The following is a 15,004-nucleotide window of genomic DNA, read 5'->3' as shown; positions in this document are numbered from 1 at the left end:
TAAAATGTAAGTGAACTGTCAAAGTTACCTGGTGTTGATTTTGCTTTTGGGTTTCTTGTATTTTCGATACAACAACCACATCTGAATTGGCAGTTCAAACTGAATAATAAAAAAAATAGTCAGCTATTCTACTGAGTCTACCAAGGTGCCATCGGCAGCACAGCTGATTATAGAAACAGCTCGCACAAATGTCAAACTACATATATAAAAAATATTCGCCCGTACGTCCGTATGTCAAACTCTATATATAAAAAATAAGTGAATTCGCCTGTTTTTATTTCTATTCGCCACTGCTGTCACCTTGTTAAATACGCCTTGGAGTCTACTATATTAATTTACTTTGTTCCTGACAAACCGTGTATACAAAAACAAATTGGTTTTTGTAAATGTTGTAGCAAGGTGCATTTAATAAGGTGCCATCGGCAGCACAGCTGATTATAGAAATAGCACGCACAATTGTCAAACTACATATATAAAAAATATCCCCCCGTATGTCAAACTCTATATATAAAAAAGAAGTGAATTCGCCTGTATTTATTTCAATTCGCCACTGCTGTCACCTTGTTAAATACGCCTTGTCAAGGTGCATTTAATAAGGTGCCATCGGCAGCACAGCTGATTATAGAAATAGCACGCACAAATGTCAAACTACATATATAAAAAATATTCGCCCGTACGCCCGTATGTCAAACTCTATATATAAAAAATAAGTGAATTCGCCTGTATTTATTACAATTCGCCACTGCTGTCACCTTGTTAAATACACCTTGCGCCTTGTGTTGTAGAATCGACTTCACCTGGTATATAAATTCGCCTTGGCTATCACCAGGGCACACTTAGTAAGGTGACTGCGATGAAACAGCTGATTATTTTTTTTATTAAGTTTGAATTATCAATTCACTTGTGGTTGTTGTGGCGAAAAATACAACAAACCCCAAAAGCAAAAACAACAACAGGCAACTTTGACAGTTCACCTACTTTTTAACAAAAACAAAGTACCTGTTGTTTTTGTATTGTTGTAGTGATGCAGTCACCTTTCTAAGTGTGCCCTGGCTATCACCTTATCGAATTCGCCTTGATATAAATACTTTTTTTTAGCGATTTTTAAATGAATAAGTTAACAACTCTGCCTATATTCTATGAAATATAGTATAATTTTACGACTCAAAATTATTGTTTTCTTAAAACGCTAATAATAAAAAATTATTAAAAAAAAATAATGCAACAACAGTTTATTAAATCGCAAAGTGCCTACATTATTTACATAAAAGAGTGACTTAACATTTGTAATGGTTTGTTGATGTGAAAATTTGCAAATAACCAATAAATATGTTCCTCTAAATTTTTACATACTTATGTACACATACATTTGTACATGGTATGTCTGTTTTATATACACAGTACACATGTAGATATAAATATATACATATGTATGCATGTAAATAAGATATTTATAATTGGAGATGATTTTTACAATAAAACTAAAGATTATAATTAAAGTAATCGAGTATAAGTGCGATATTATATGAGTAGGTGCTTATAAATATCTTGCATATGAAAAAGTATACTAAAATATGCATGCACTTATATTCATATGTTCATTAGGGTGTCTCGATTGTAAAAGTTGTCGATGCACCTAGCTTAAACAACGATTTTTACAATGTAGAATTAGAACAATACATATGTAGAATTAGACAAAGTCGACTAAGCCGGTAACAGCATATAAAAAAAATCCCATCATACATACAATTATAGGAAAACAAAGGATAATTTACAAATATTTAAATAAATACTAAAGGGCACCATACACTATCAAAATGCATGATGTCAGTTTCGTGTAATTTGATGGTTTGATGAACACTTGCTGGATGAGCCGTCTATCATGCATTTTGTTTTTCATTTAGTGGTGTTAACATCAATAGGAATTTTGTTTAATTTTTATTATCTTTACCAGACACACTTATCAACCTCACGCCTTGAAATATTTTTGTAAATGCCTCAGTGCATGATGAGAAAACACCACACATATAATCTATAAAATAAGCTAGTGATGTTCCCAGCAGTTAAGTAGTCAATGTATCCCTTATTGGCAGTAAATGTCACTAATGTTCTTTCACTTGGCTGACTCCAATTTATATATTTTAGGTCATTTGACACGTACATATGTGCGCTCTTTGTAGTACAGAGAGATACCATTGGTTACTTTATACATACCAGGTAATCTAGCGTGAAGACAATTGTCCTTATGTGTCTCTAAGTAATCTAGAGTGTAGTCACTTTAAATGTTTTGTGAGTAATTCGTACAAATTGGTTTTATACAAATTGTGTTGATATAATTCTAATACAGTTTATTTTTATTTTTGCTTAAGTATATTGATATCCCATGTAACATAGCATGCAGTCAATAGACGCTTTAGTGTCTTTTAGTTTGTACAGCAATCTATTGGAGAGTTGTCGAAGGACGTTTTGTTTACAAGCAATCGTTTATTGGATTGTATGTTATATGTCTTTTTAGCTGACTATTTGAGACTAACTAGCTGATTAGGTAACCACTGATGTAGCTAGTAGCTAGTATGGTAACCAGTATGTGAATGCAATGCGTTGACTACTTTGGACCAGCTATCAGACAGTCTCATTGTAGACTGTTAAAATAACTAGTCACGTAGCTAGTGATGTAACTAGTATATGGGTAAAATCACTAGTTCGAGACAGCTTCCTAGAACTTGCTGGCTTAATATAACCAGTGGACGGTTTCACGAGAAGGCGGTCAAAAGTTCATAACTTTTGCTGGAATTAGATTTTAGATACTCTGTTTTTTTATTTAGTACGCGAGACTTGCCTTTAATTTAGCTATAAAACGTAAAAATCTACTAATAAGAAAAAAAGTTGGGGAGGGTTAAAGTAATTTTTAGTTGATGCAAAAAGTGTTCTTTAATATATTGAGCTATTTTTTAAGTACTTTTACAACCAATAGTTATTAACAATTTTCTAACTTAAATTTTGTCAGAAAATGTTAAACTTTGGCCCCCATAAACTTTTTAGTCCCAATATCCACATAAGGACGGAGATCTTAACACACGTTTTTCATTAAAACTTTTAACCCAAGTATTATTTGATTTTTTTTTATCAAGTTCCCTTTGTAAAGCATGTCAGTTAATATGTTTAATGTCAATTATGTTCATTTGTTGTTAATCTGATTAAAATTAGTGACCAGAAAAAAGTGCTTACTAAACCTGGTTCAGGTAGAAGGAATGGTCCACATGATGTTTCCAAAGCCAACAAATAGAAAGCATTTTCAAAAGAGCTCCCAACACCTCCGGTAGGAAAACTGCCCGGTTAGCTCAGTACTCGGACTATTTGGTACGAAAAGTTAAAGCCAATGCTGGTTTAAAAGCATACAAGGCACAAAATGATCCTGACATGAACTCTTCTAAAAATTTATTATTATTTTATGTAAATCAAATTGTGAGTAGTATAATTGGAACCGATTATGGCTTATTGGCTTTATTTTGTTTTGTTTTGTCATTTTTGTTTGGCCAGTTGATTTTGATACATAAATAATCGATAAAAATTAGAGATGACAGTCATTCGTTCGTAATTCATAAGGTAATTCAAACTGAATTACTTACGAACAAGGTAATTCGCACTTGAAATTTTGTATGGCGAATCATGTAATTCAGTTCGTAATTGGGGGTTGAATGACGAATGAGAGCGTGATTGACGAATAATGCCGTCGTGTGAACATGGTATAAGATTCTGTAACTGAATGAATAAATAAAAAAAAAAAAAATATACCTGCTGCGTAATGGATGACGAAATACGTATGGAAAATTTTCGCAGCTTTTGGGTAAATTTTTTTATGTTGCAGATGCTCGAGGGAATGTTGAAGAACCGTTTAGGACCCAAAAGCAGACAAAATTTCCCAAAAAGTTCTTGGTATGGCAAGCAATATGCAGTTGCGACAAAAAAGCCAAACATTTGTTACAAAGGGCTCTATAAATACCGAAATTTACACCAAGGAATGTTTACAAAAAAGGATGTTTCCATTCATAAGACTTCTTAATGTGTCCACTTATTTTTGGCCTGATTTGGCATTCTGGCATCTGTCACTATGGTATGAATGGTCTTAAGTGGTACAAGAACAATAATGTTGTATTTGTACCAAGAGTGGGAATTCCTCCAAACTGCCTAGAGCTGAGTATAGTGGAGAAATATTGGGCTCTTGTTAAAAGAGAATTGAAGAGCACAAAAACGTTGTCCAAAAGAGTGCTAGATTTTAAACGGAGATGGACAACCTGTTCGAACAAAGTGACATAAAGGACTATAAAAACCATAATGAAGGGTTTTCGAAAAAGGTTCATAATTTCATTATTAGTGATTAGAACTATAAAAATAATTTTTTTCGTAAATTGTAACAATAATTTCAATCAAATAAAATCAAAACTGTAGGTTATGTGGTTTCATTTTTATTAACATATACATATGTAAGTTAAACATTTTTCGATCTCAGTCCTTAGTTAAGATAGAGAAGTTTAAATGAAAAAGTTTTGAATTTATCTTTCTGCTGCAGCCGAGAACTTGTAAAATGATGTTGAAACGCCTGTGGTAAATGCTGTTGTTTCTGGATCGTAAAAAATCTTGCTGTATTTCTATCATTTGAGTTGGTCGATTATGAGCCTACACAGAAAAAAGAAATTCATAATTAGAATGAAGTTTTTAATAAATATTATAAAATTGTACATGAAGAAAATGTTTGCTATTTATACCCTACACCACCATAGTGGGGAGGGCCATAAATATTTAATTTATATATGTATCTCCACAAGTTGCGCTCCAAATAAGTTTTATATATACAAAATTCATGTCACCAAATTTTGTTACGATCGGTCCATAATTAGTCATAATATAACTAGTATAAGGTTTCCAATTGGCACTTTTCAAACTGCTGGGTGAATCTGTTTTAAAATAATAAGAAACTAAAATACTACAGAAATGCATGCATAATTAATATTCGGATTTTTAGTTTTACCATAAAATTCACAGCTGTAAATCTGCATATTTACATAAATTATTTGTAAAATTTGGATACACTCATTAATTAAGATCAAACAAATAATGTTAGCTGAATAAAAATTGTCATTCTCAATTTTTTTTTTAATAAAAGCCGCGTAAAGGAAAAAATACTTCGTTATAGCAAAGAAAGTTAGTGATTTTCATTACAAAAAAGGAAAAAAATAAAAATATTACTGAAATATTGAATATGAAGCCAAATACTGTCGGTGAAATTATCCGAAGATATAAAAACCAGGATCGAATTGATTTTTAAAAACAAACTGGGCAGCCAAAAAAGCTTATGAGACGGTGTCACACCTATTCTGTCAATGCCCGCCTCTGATAAACCTGAGGGAACGCATCCTCAGAATATCATTCCTATCATGCTTAGATGAGCTATCAAGGATGAGTCTTAGACGAATCTACTCTTTCATCAGAGAATCTGGTTGCTTTAGCATGGAAACACCGGACGTATAATTAATGCCCAGATGTTTACCCCTTGGGTATCACAATGGGATCAGTTTTGAATAGACCCAAGTGAGCTGCTTGAAGAGTGGCTACCCATGCAACCTAACCTAAATAGTCTTTCTGAGGTTATAAAAAATGAGTACTATCCAACCAGATATTAAATTATTTGTTTAAATTTGTATTTAAACAATAATGTCATATGTGCTAAAAAAAAACGAATATTAATGAAGTGCGAATTGTTTAAGTTTTTTTGTTTTTGTTTACGTTGTTTGTTCAATATTCAGAATTCTGAAATAAGTTTTAAGTCTATTAATTTTGTTGACTTTTAATAACTCGAATAAAAAAACCTAATATTAATGAGAGTCACTGTATGTACATTAGACATGCCATTAAAAAATAGATTTGCTTTGGATGGTTCTTATTTTGTTCATTGGTAGCCAATTTTACAACTTTCAATCGATTTTCGACACGTTTTCTAGTTATCCGATTGCACTCAAATTTTGCTGTAGTTAGTTTTAGCTACTAATGAACAAAATAAGACCCATCCAAAGCAATTCTATTTTTAAGGGCATATCTAATGTACATACAGTTTGTCAAAAATATCTTTGTACAGTAAACAAATTTTTAAAATTTTATTTTCATTTAAGAATTTCAAGAATAAATTCATTACATTTTTGTTTTTTTTTCACACATTCTGTTACTGAACCTGTTACGACTAGGTGACTCCACCACAGCGTTGCCGTTTTGGGCTTTTCCTACCAAATTTGGTAGGATTTTTTTCGTTTGGTAGGAAGGTAGTTTAAATTGATTTTTGGTAGGTTGGATCAAAAAGTAGTTATTTACAAGATAGATTTATCGCATTATTAGAGATCACTAAGGCAGATGCAGTTTCAATTTTCCAACTTATAACAGATTTCTTTTCGGCACATAACTAGGGTTTTTAATTTCCAGACCTTTTTTGATTCCCGGGAATCGGGAAATTTTTTTCTACATTTCCGGGTACCCGAAATATATAATGATACTGTAAATTAGGAATATTATAGCCAAATTTCATATAAAAACTTAGCGTTATAATTATTAAATATCAGAGCTTCGAATTAATTAATAAAATTTGAGCTTAATTCACTAAAATCTTAATCCATAATTGAAAAATGTCAGCCTTTTATTCCATAAATCCATTCCTAATATTTAATTTTTTAGATTCATTCCAAAGCCTTTGTTTAAACTGAATTAAATTTAAAGTGAATTAATAACAGAATTTATTCAAACTTTGAATGATTAAATTTTTGTTAAATCAAATCATTTACAAAATTAATTGAAAAAAATTTTCTTAAGCCTTTTTGTACTAGATTTGAATTGAAAAAAAATTTAATCAATTAATAAATTTGAGAAGCTATTTTGTTATGGATTTGAAGAAGAAATTTAAAGAAATTAGAATGATTCAATAAGAAATAAATTCTATAAATAATGAATTCACTTTTTAAATTTTCATACGAAAAACCACAAATAAATAATAATAGTAAGCGATCTATTATTGCCGAGATATAAGCAAAAAACTGTAAAAAAAAACTTTTCACTGTTTGTTGGCGAAAAAATAGAGTTCTTAGTTGTTTTCAATGTATTTTCGTCAGTTTTTAATTCCCGGGATTCCCGACTATAAATCCCGGGAATAGGGTAGTGAAAAATTGGCAAAATTCCCGGGAAATTTGTACCGGGATAAAAACCCTACACATAACGTTCCTTTAAAAAACTTGATCGGATTGGTAACAGACGGTGACGTTACTGGTGACGTTACTGGTGACGTTACTTACTAATGAAACTGACTTGTTTTACATTAAGTGCACATGTCACTCACTCCAACTCTGCTCCAGTTATGCATGTAACTTGTTGCCAAAAAATATTGAGCTTCTTTGTGGTAATATATATACTTTTTTCACTCATAGTCCCAAAAGAATTAACGAGCTTAAAGAATTTCAGGAATACTGTTCTGTAAAATCTCATAAAATATTAGGTGTTTGCCAAACAAGATGGTTATCTTTAGAAGGTGTTATTGCAAGAATTATAGAACAATGGGACAGTTTAAAATTGTATTTTATATCACGTTTTTATGACGTAAATGGTATAAGAGCAGCAGAACTGGCAGAAAGTATGTCTAATAAAATCAAAACTTATTTTTTATTCTTGACATACATACATATGTATATGATTTTAAAAAAAATGGTAGGTTTAAAACGATTTTGGTAGTTTTTTGACAAAAATTTGGTAGGAATAAGATTTGTTCAGTGGCAACGCTGCTCCACCAACACCTTTAAAATTGACACACGCGTTACAACACCAACAACAAAAATATATGTTTTTTCAATATGAATAGTGTCAAAAAAATCTTTGCATACTGAGTGAAGAAAACAAAAAATTGGCTAAATTTCATCGAATTTGTGCAAATATGCCATTTTATGAATGTTATAGCGTTTAGTTACAAAAAAAATATGTTTTTTATGTTCTACAAGTGTCTTTATATTTAAATAAAAATAATGGAAGGAAATCGCATTTCGAAAATATTATACAATTTTTGTACTTTAATTATTATAAAGGCAAATTTGCGAGTGTAAAATGATTATGGACTAAGAGTATCACATGAAACATTATGAAATGTGCTACTAAAACACAAATATTCCTCACGAGTGACTAGGACAAAAACCCTTTCCATCAATGAAAAATATTGAGAAACGATTAAGATTTTCTATAGAGCTCATTTCACTCCCTCCAGAGTGCTGGGATGACGTATTTTTTTTTTTGATGAGACAAAAATAATGTTATACTGTCATGATGGAATCCAAAAAGTTTGGCGAAAACCTCTGACAGCTCTAGAAAACGAAAATTTAATTCGTTGACGAAAGAAGTTTATCTTGATGTTTTAAAAACCGATTTAACCCCTATCATTCAGAAATTCGGTTTTAATGACCCGGTAAATTCGAAAAAGTTTAAATACAAATATTATCAAGACAATGATCCTAAATATAACTCTTATTTATGTAGGTCGTGGTTAATATATAACTGCACGAAAGTTATTGATACCCCTGCCCGAAGTCTTGATATTAACCACATCGAAAATTTATGGGTACATTTAAAGAAAAAAGTGGGAAAATATAGCCAATGAATGAAAACGAATTAAATAAAGAAGAGTGGGACAAAATAAACAAATTAATTCAATGGGCGCCGTAATTGATGCTCAAGGTGGACACACATAATATTAGCTGCTTTTTTATTATAAATATGAATGGTTTTATTAAAATTGTTTTTTTTGTGATTTATTACATTACACTATGCGACAAATAGTAGGGTCAGTGATATGCGGGGGTTCTGCCCAATGGGAAATGTTAGATCGTTAAAAAAAAGTTATACGTGTCCCGGCGTTTCGCTGGGTCAAGTCTAGGAATCGAGATATATCGGCTATTATTTCGCTGAGTATAGTATTAGATGATTTTAATTGAGTTTTGTAAGATAACTAACGAAAAAAATTATGAAAAACTGATTTTCCAGGGTTCCACTCAATGAAAACCAAAAATACCACTTTTCTTTATTGATTATGTTGTAGCCGGCGTTGAGCTTAACAACTTTACTGAACATAACTTTCAGATATTCGGACATTTAGATGGTCAAAATGCATGAAAAAGGCAAAAGAATTACAATTCTTCTTATACGATATATACTAATTTCAAATCGATATATCTCGATTCCTAGACCTGACCCAGCGAAACGCCGGGACACGTTTAACACACATTTTTTTTACCGATCAAACATTTCCCATTGTGCAGAACCCCCGCCGATCACTTACCCTACTATTTGTCGCATAGTGTTATTAAACATATGTTTATAAAAAGTATGTTGAAAATAATAAAGAAGTTGATTATTTATATTAGTAATCAATGTTTTCTTTGAAATTTTGTTATTTTTTCCCTATGTGCAAAGATTTTTTGACAAACTGTATAAATGAAAATTTAAATATATTTTTAAACGCTCCTAGATTTTGTTTGAAAACAAAAAAAATATGAAAAAATCATACCATTTATTTATAAATGTTATAAATTGAAAATAATTAAATCAATTCATTCTATTTAAATTGAAACTTTTTTCTGTATAGTAGAAGTTATTTTTCTTAAATTTGCTTTCTTTTTTCTTAGTTTTTTCTCACTGTTTCGCCTAACGGACCAAATTCCAAATCATACCCAATTTAAAATATATGCTACATAAAACGTATTCTACAAGGTGAATTTACTTTACATTTGGCGTTAACAGCACATCTGATCTACTTTTTTTAGTCTTGGGGGGTCGACTTGTCAGAAGTTGTATACAGGCTGCATAAAACGTATTCTACAAGGTGAATTTACTTTACATTTGGCGTTAACAGCACAGCTGATCTACTTTTTTTAGTCTTGGGGGGTCGACTTGTCAGAAGTTGTATACAGGCGAATTTATTTTATGTCAAAAATAGTTTTGTTTACTTTTTCAATTTAAAACAAAAAGTTATTTTCAAAAGTTATTTCAAATTATTTGAAACTTGAATTATGTAGCTGCATATGCCTATTATCTATGGCTGCATATGCAATAAGGAATAAAACAATGTTAGATTGTTTTTGGAACGAATTTTTAAAACTTATGTTGTGATGATTATATAAAAAATTGAAGCAAATCCGAATAATCTATATGTATAATAGAGAATCTGTGTTTGCTTGTTCCTGCACCGCTGAATCGATCTTCTTGAATTATTCTCGAGCATTTTTCTTATTGATTGAAAGGAACAATATGCAATTTATTTTTAAAAATTCAAGTCACCTCCCATACAAAGTTATTATCCAATACCTGCAGTGAGAACCTCAAAAATGTGTATGAATCAATTTCGTATCATCGGATCGAATTATTAATATCAATTTTTATAAGTGATTATGAGCAAAGGTCCATCGGAACCAATAATTAAATGTTAATAAATAAAATAAATTCATGCAAATAGTTCAGCATAATCTTTTTTAATTTAAAAAAATCGCTTTAATTACGTTCGAATTTATATCGGCACAAATTTGGCATGCAAAGCAAAATGTATAATAATATAAAGATTTTTAAAATCGCAGGATAATATTTTTACACTATTGATGACAAAAGCATGGTATATCTTTGCTTTTGGAAGCTTCTTTCGCGTACCAAGTGATGACAGCCGGCTTAAGTAGAGCAAAATTTGCAGTCTGGACTTCTGCCTACAAGCCCTAGTTTGCTCGGACCACTTTGCGCCATCAAATATGTTGAATCTGGAAAAAAGTGAATTTACTTTAAATTGCCAGACTCTACATCTAAACTTGCGTTTCGCAGGCCTTAGGCTCATACTTTTTGGAGGTATGTTCTTGTTGGAGCTGCTTCCTTTGAGTTCTCGTTTTGCACCGAAAAACATATTACGAATACTAATAACAACCCTTAATTACTTTTTTTATTTTTTATAAAATTTTTGTTTCTTTACACAAATTTTTGATTATTATTTTTGTTTCTTTCACAAATTTGTGTTTGTTTTAATCAGCTGTTTTTGACACTTTTGCCCCTCAAGCAACAATAAAACACTATAGCGGTATTCACTGTTAAGTTCGAATGGCCTAGCATCATTGCAAATGCAAAATTTTACCGTATACAAAAATTTTACCAATAACAAAATACACACAAAAACCTTTACAATTTTGCATTTGCAATGATGCAATACCATTCGCACTTAACAGTGAATACCGCTAATGTTGTTTTTGCAATGTTGTACTTGCTGTACAATAAATTAGCCTTGGTATTCTAGCATGAACAGGGGACAATCCAAATTCGTAAGCTTCATTAAATTTATCGTCTTGAGGTGAGGTTGGCTTAATTGCCTTGATGGCTTTTGGCATAAAATTAAACTTGACGATGACTTTGTTTCGGTTAAAACTTGTGCAACTTTTTCATCAATCATTGTGATACACATTTTAAAATTTACTGGATAACAAGTTTAAGAAATATTTTTTGAACTTATTCAGTTTTGTTTTTGACTTATTCAGTTTTGATTTCTTTTTGCATGCAAATTTGATTGATCTGCAATATGGGCAAGTCCCAGAAAAAGTCTACCAACAAAAAAAATTTTAAATGAATCAAACATGAAATTTGTAATATTAGACCAGATATGTATATTATTTTTATATATAAACAAATTGAATTTCGATGGACATTCATACAATAATGTTTAACAAATCCAACGACCACGGCTTCTTGAACCTTGAGGGTTCCACTCTAGCGCCATCCTTGTTATACTGTCATTATTCTTTCTGATAGTGTGGCCGATCCACCTCCATTGCCTACATATTATTTGTGTTAGTATGGGTTCATCGTTGGTGAGGTTCCAGAGATCCGTATTGCTGATGTTGTTAGGCCAGAATATTCTGCATATGATTTGGAGGCACTTGTTAATGAATACCTGTAGTTTTTGCGTGATGGTGTTCGATACTAACCAAGTTTCACTTCCGTACAGCAGAGTAGACTTTACACATGCGTTGAATATTCTAAGCTTGGTACGTCTGGATATTTGTGAGTTTCTCCATACTAGTTGTAGTCTTTCAATTATTTCAAGTTTAGTTTCCTTATGTTGTGTTGGTTCAATTTGGTGCAAAAATTAATCCTTAATGATTATTTGAGAAATTTATTCACTGATATTTTTATCTTGCGTCTTCGAGATCTTTCACTACATTCATCAATTGGGTTTGCATGTCGAACAATGTTTCCACTTTCTTTGACGCTATTTGATGAACTCTCAGAAATAAGTTTCTTTGATAACCATTCGTGGTGACGTTTGTACATAATTTCCTTGCTTTGAGAGCATTCATTGTACTATTTTTTAAAACTTGCAGCTAAATTTTTGCTTTATGTATTTTAATTTCTTGCACATCTTAAAAATTTATGGTTCATTATGTGCACACTGTATCGTCTACATCTTTTTGTTGAAAATCAGCGAGATCGATAGTACTGAGCCATTGTTCAAAATGTAATGAAATGCAATTTTTTACATTTTATTATCACATTTTAAACATAAAAAGCGCTGACCATAACCAATTACAAATGGTCAAACATACCAGCGCTCTTTTTTTATTCTTTGCATACCGGGTATTTACATTTGTTTTAAATGATTTTTCCCCAATTTTTCATCTATTTAAACAATTTAATTTTCAATTATTTTTTTATTTAATCGAGCCCAAAAGGCCATATATGGTTAATACAATACAAATTGCAATGTTCATGTGAATATAAATAAATTAAAAATATAAAACTAATGTAACTATATAATAAATCCTATCTATTGTGGAAAAAAAGCTCATTGCCTAAAATTATCCAAATATTTTCGTTTAATTAATGAAATAGTATAACTGAAATTTCTCAATTCAATGGGAAGTGAGTTCCATAACCTGCACGTCCTTATTAAAATTTATCTCTCAAATGACGAATTAAACAAGGCAAATTGGAATGCATTTATACCCGGCCAATTTAATAAACTATAGCATTGATTAATGGTAATTAATTCAAATTTTTGAATAATTAATAATTAAAAAGCATTATAATCAAGGAAAACAATGGTGATGTAAAAAAATAATTGACATGATGAGTCCATATAATTAAATATTACATGGTATACATAAAATAGCAAAAAAAATAATATTTTGTAAAAAAGATTAACAAATATTATAAAAAAAATGTTGGCTTTCATCAGACAGACAATCCGAAAATATATCTACATTATGAGGTCTACAACAAATATTCGATGTGCTGTGGTGGGTAAAAAACGGTAAAAGTAATATTTTCTTTAAATAAAATATTACATATTACGCTGGAGAAGAATTTTTATTTTATAAAACTTTTAGTCACTCAGGACCATATTTGCTTAACTTTATATACATATGTAATACTATTAATGTAGAAAATTCAAAAAGTACCCTTAGAATACAGAAAAAGTTCCAAATGTCATTAATTATAGCATCGGGTCCATATAATCTTAACATAATGTATCTAAGTTCATTGGTGAAGATAATAGGAAAAGTACCATTCGAATAAAGAAAAAGTACCATAAAGTCCCTCTTTGAATTCTCACTCACTTAGGACCATATATGCTTAATTTCATGTTTCCATTGATATAGAAAATTCAGAAAAGTACCATTAGAATAAAGAAAAAGTACCATGAAGTATCCGCTAAAATTCCATCAGAATAAAGAAAAAGTACCAAAAAAACAGCCACTTAGGGTTTCACAATCATCGCATCAATATAAGCTCTACTTCATGTTTCTAGGTTCAATTGTGAAGAAATTACAAAAAGCACCATTCGAATAAAGAAAAAGTACCAAAAAGTCTCACCCCAGAATTCTCACTCACTTAGGACCATATACGCTTAATTTCATCTTTCTATGAAAAGTACCAAAATGCCTCCAATTGTGGTTTCTCACTCACCATATAACCTTTATTTTATGTTTATAGATTCATTGGTGAAGAAATTACAAAAAGTACCATTCGAAGCAAGAAAAAATACAAAAATGTCTCCCCCTAGAGTTCTCACTCACTTAGGACCATATGAGGAGCCGCAGAACAAAAGGTAGATTCCTCATATATGCTTAACTGCTGAACCCGGTCTGCGTTGCTGGCCCTTAGAATACATCTGTTTTATATTGCATCTCGATTTTAATATACAGTGTCGGATAAAGTCGGTGATCCAACCTTCAATGTTAATACATGTAGTGGCATTTCAGCTGGTTCCAATGAATTCAAAAATTTAGTATGGATATTTCTTAATCATCAAATGAGCTCTCTTGTTTTTGTTTTCACATGTACGCAAGCACACACATTCATAGCTGCCAGACTTGACGATTTATCGTCATTTTGACGATTTTTGGTTTCAAAAATAGCAATTTGACGATTTGACGATTTCTTTCTCGAAAATGACGATTTTCTGCATTATGAAAATATGGTACTATTTTATGAAATAGTTAAAGAATTTTCTCATTTTGTTGGTGAATATTTAGATTTTGAACTTTGTCAATTAAAATTTTTAGATTTTAAATCAATTTTTGTAAATAAATTACTGAAATAAAACGTAAAAATTCTAAAGCACCTTTTTCTATTTTGACAAAATTTATTCAGAATATAATAACATCAATTGAAGCCGCCAAGCTTGAATTTATGCTTTAATCTCAGGCATTATTACCTTCCAAATGGACCAAATGCTATATTTTAATGAAATTATATTTAAAAAGTAATGTCAGATATTGTTCATTCGGGTCATAATAAAGATTATAGACATTAAATTCTATTTTGTGTTTTATTTAAAATTAAAAAAACGTCTGAATAAAACCTTATATTATAATTAAATTGGGCTTTACTTTTTTATTTTAGTGATCCCTTATTTATAAACTTCAATTTTAAGAAATGTTTTTTTGATAAATGTGAT

General features: G+C 30.6%; 1 protein-coding gene across 3 annotated transcripts in view; it reads left to right on the top strand.

The window, feature by feature from the left end:
• Nucleotides 1-1,131: 1,131 nt before the first annotated feature.
• Rab40 (RAS oncogene family member Rab40) overlaps nucleotides 1,132-15,004 on the top strand; it is an 86,511-nt gene continuing 72,638 nt past the window's right edge. The window contains exon 1 of one of the 3 annotated variants that reach the window (XM_065507122.1): nucleotides 1,132-1,292. In XM_065507122.1, coding sequence (XP_065363194.1) covers nucleotides 1,290-1,292 — 3 coding nt within the window. In that variant the 5' untranslated portion in view covers nucleotides 1,132-1,289. Of the gene's footprint in view, nucleotides 1,379-15,004 lie in introns of all 3 variants that reach the window. The other 2 variants (XM_065507125.1, XM_065507124.1) reach the window with 2 other exon arrangements.

Source organism: Calliphora vicina, chromosome 4, assembly GCF_958450345.1.
Source record: "Calliphora vicina chromosome 4, idCalVici1.1, whole genome shotgun sequence".
Taxonomy (NCBI): domain Eukaryota; kingdom Metazoa; phylum Arthropoda; class Insecta; order Diptera; family Calliphoridae; genus Calliphora; species Calliphora vicina.
The sequence above is the reverse complement of the archived record's forward strand: the minus strand, read 5'-3'. Positions and strand labels throughout refer to the sequence as shown.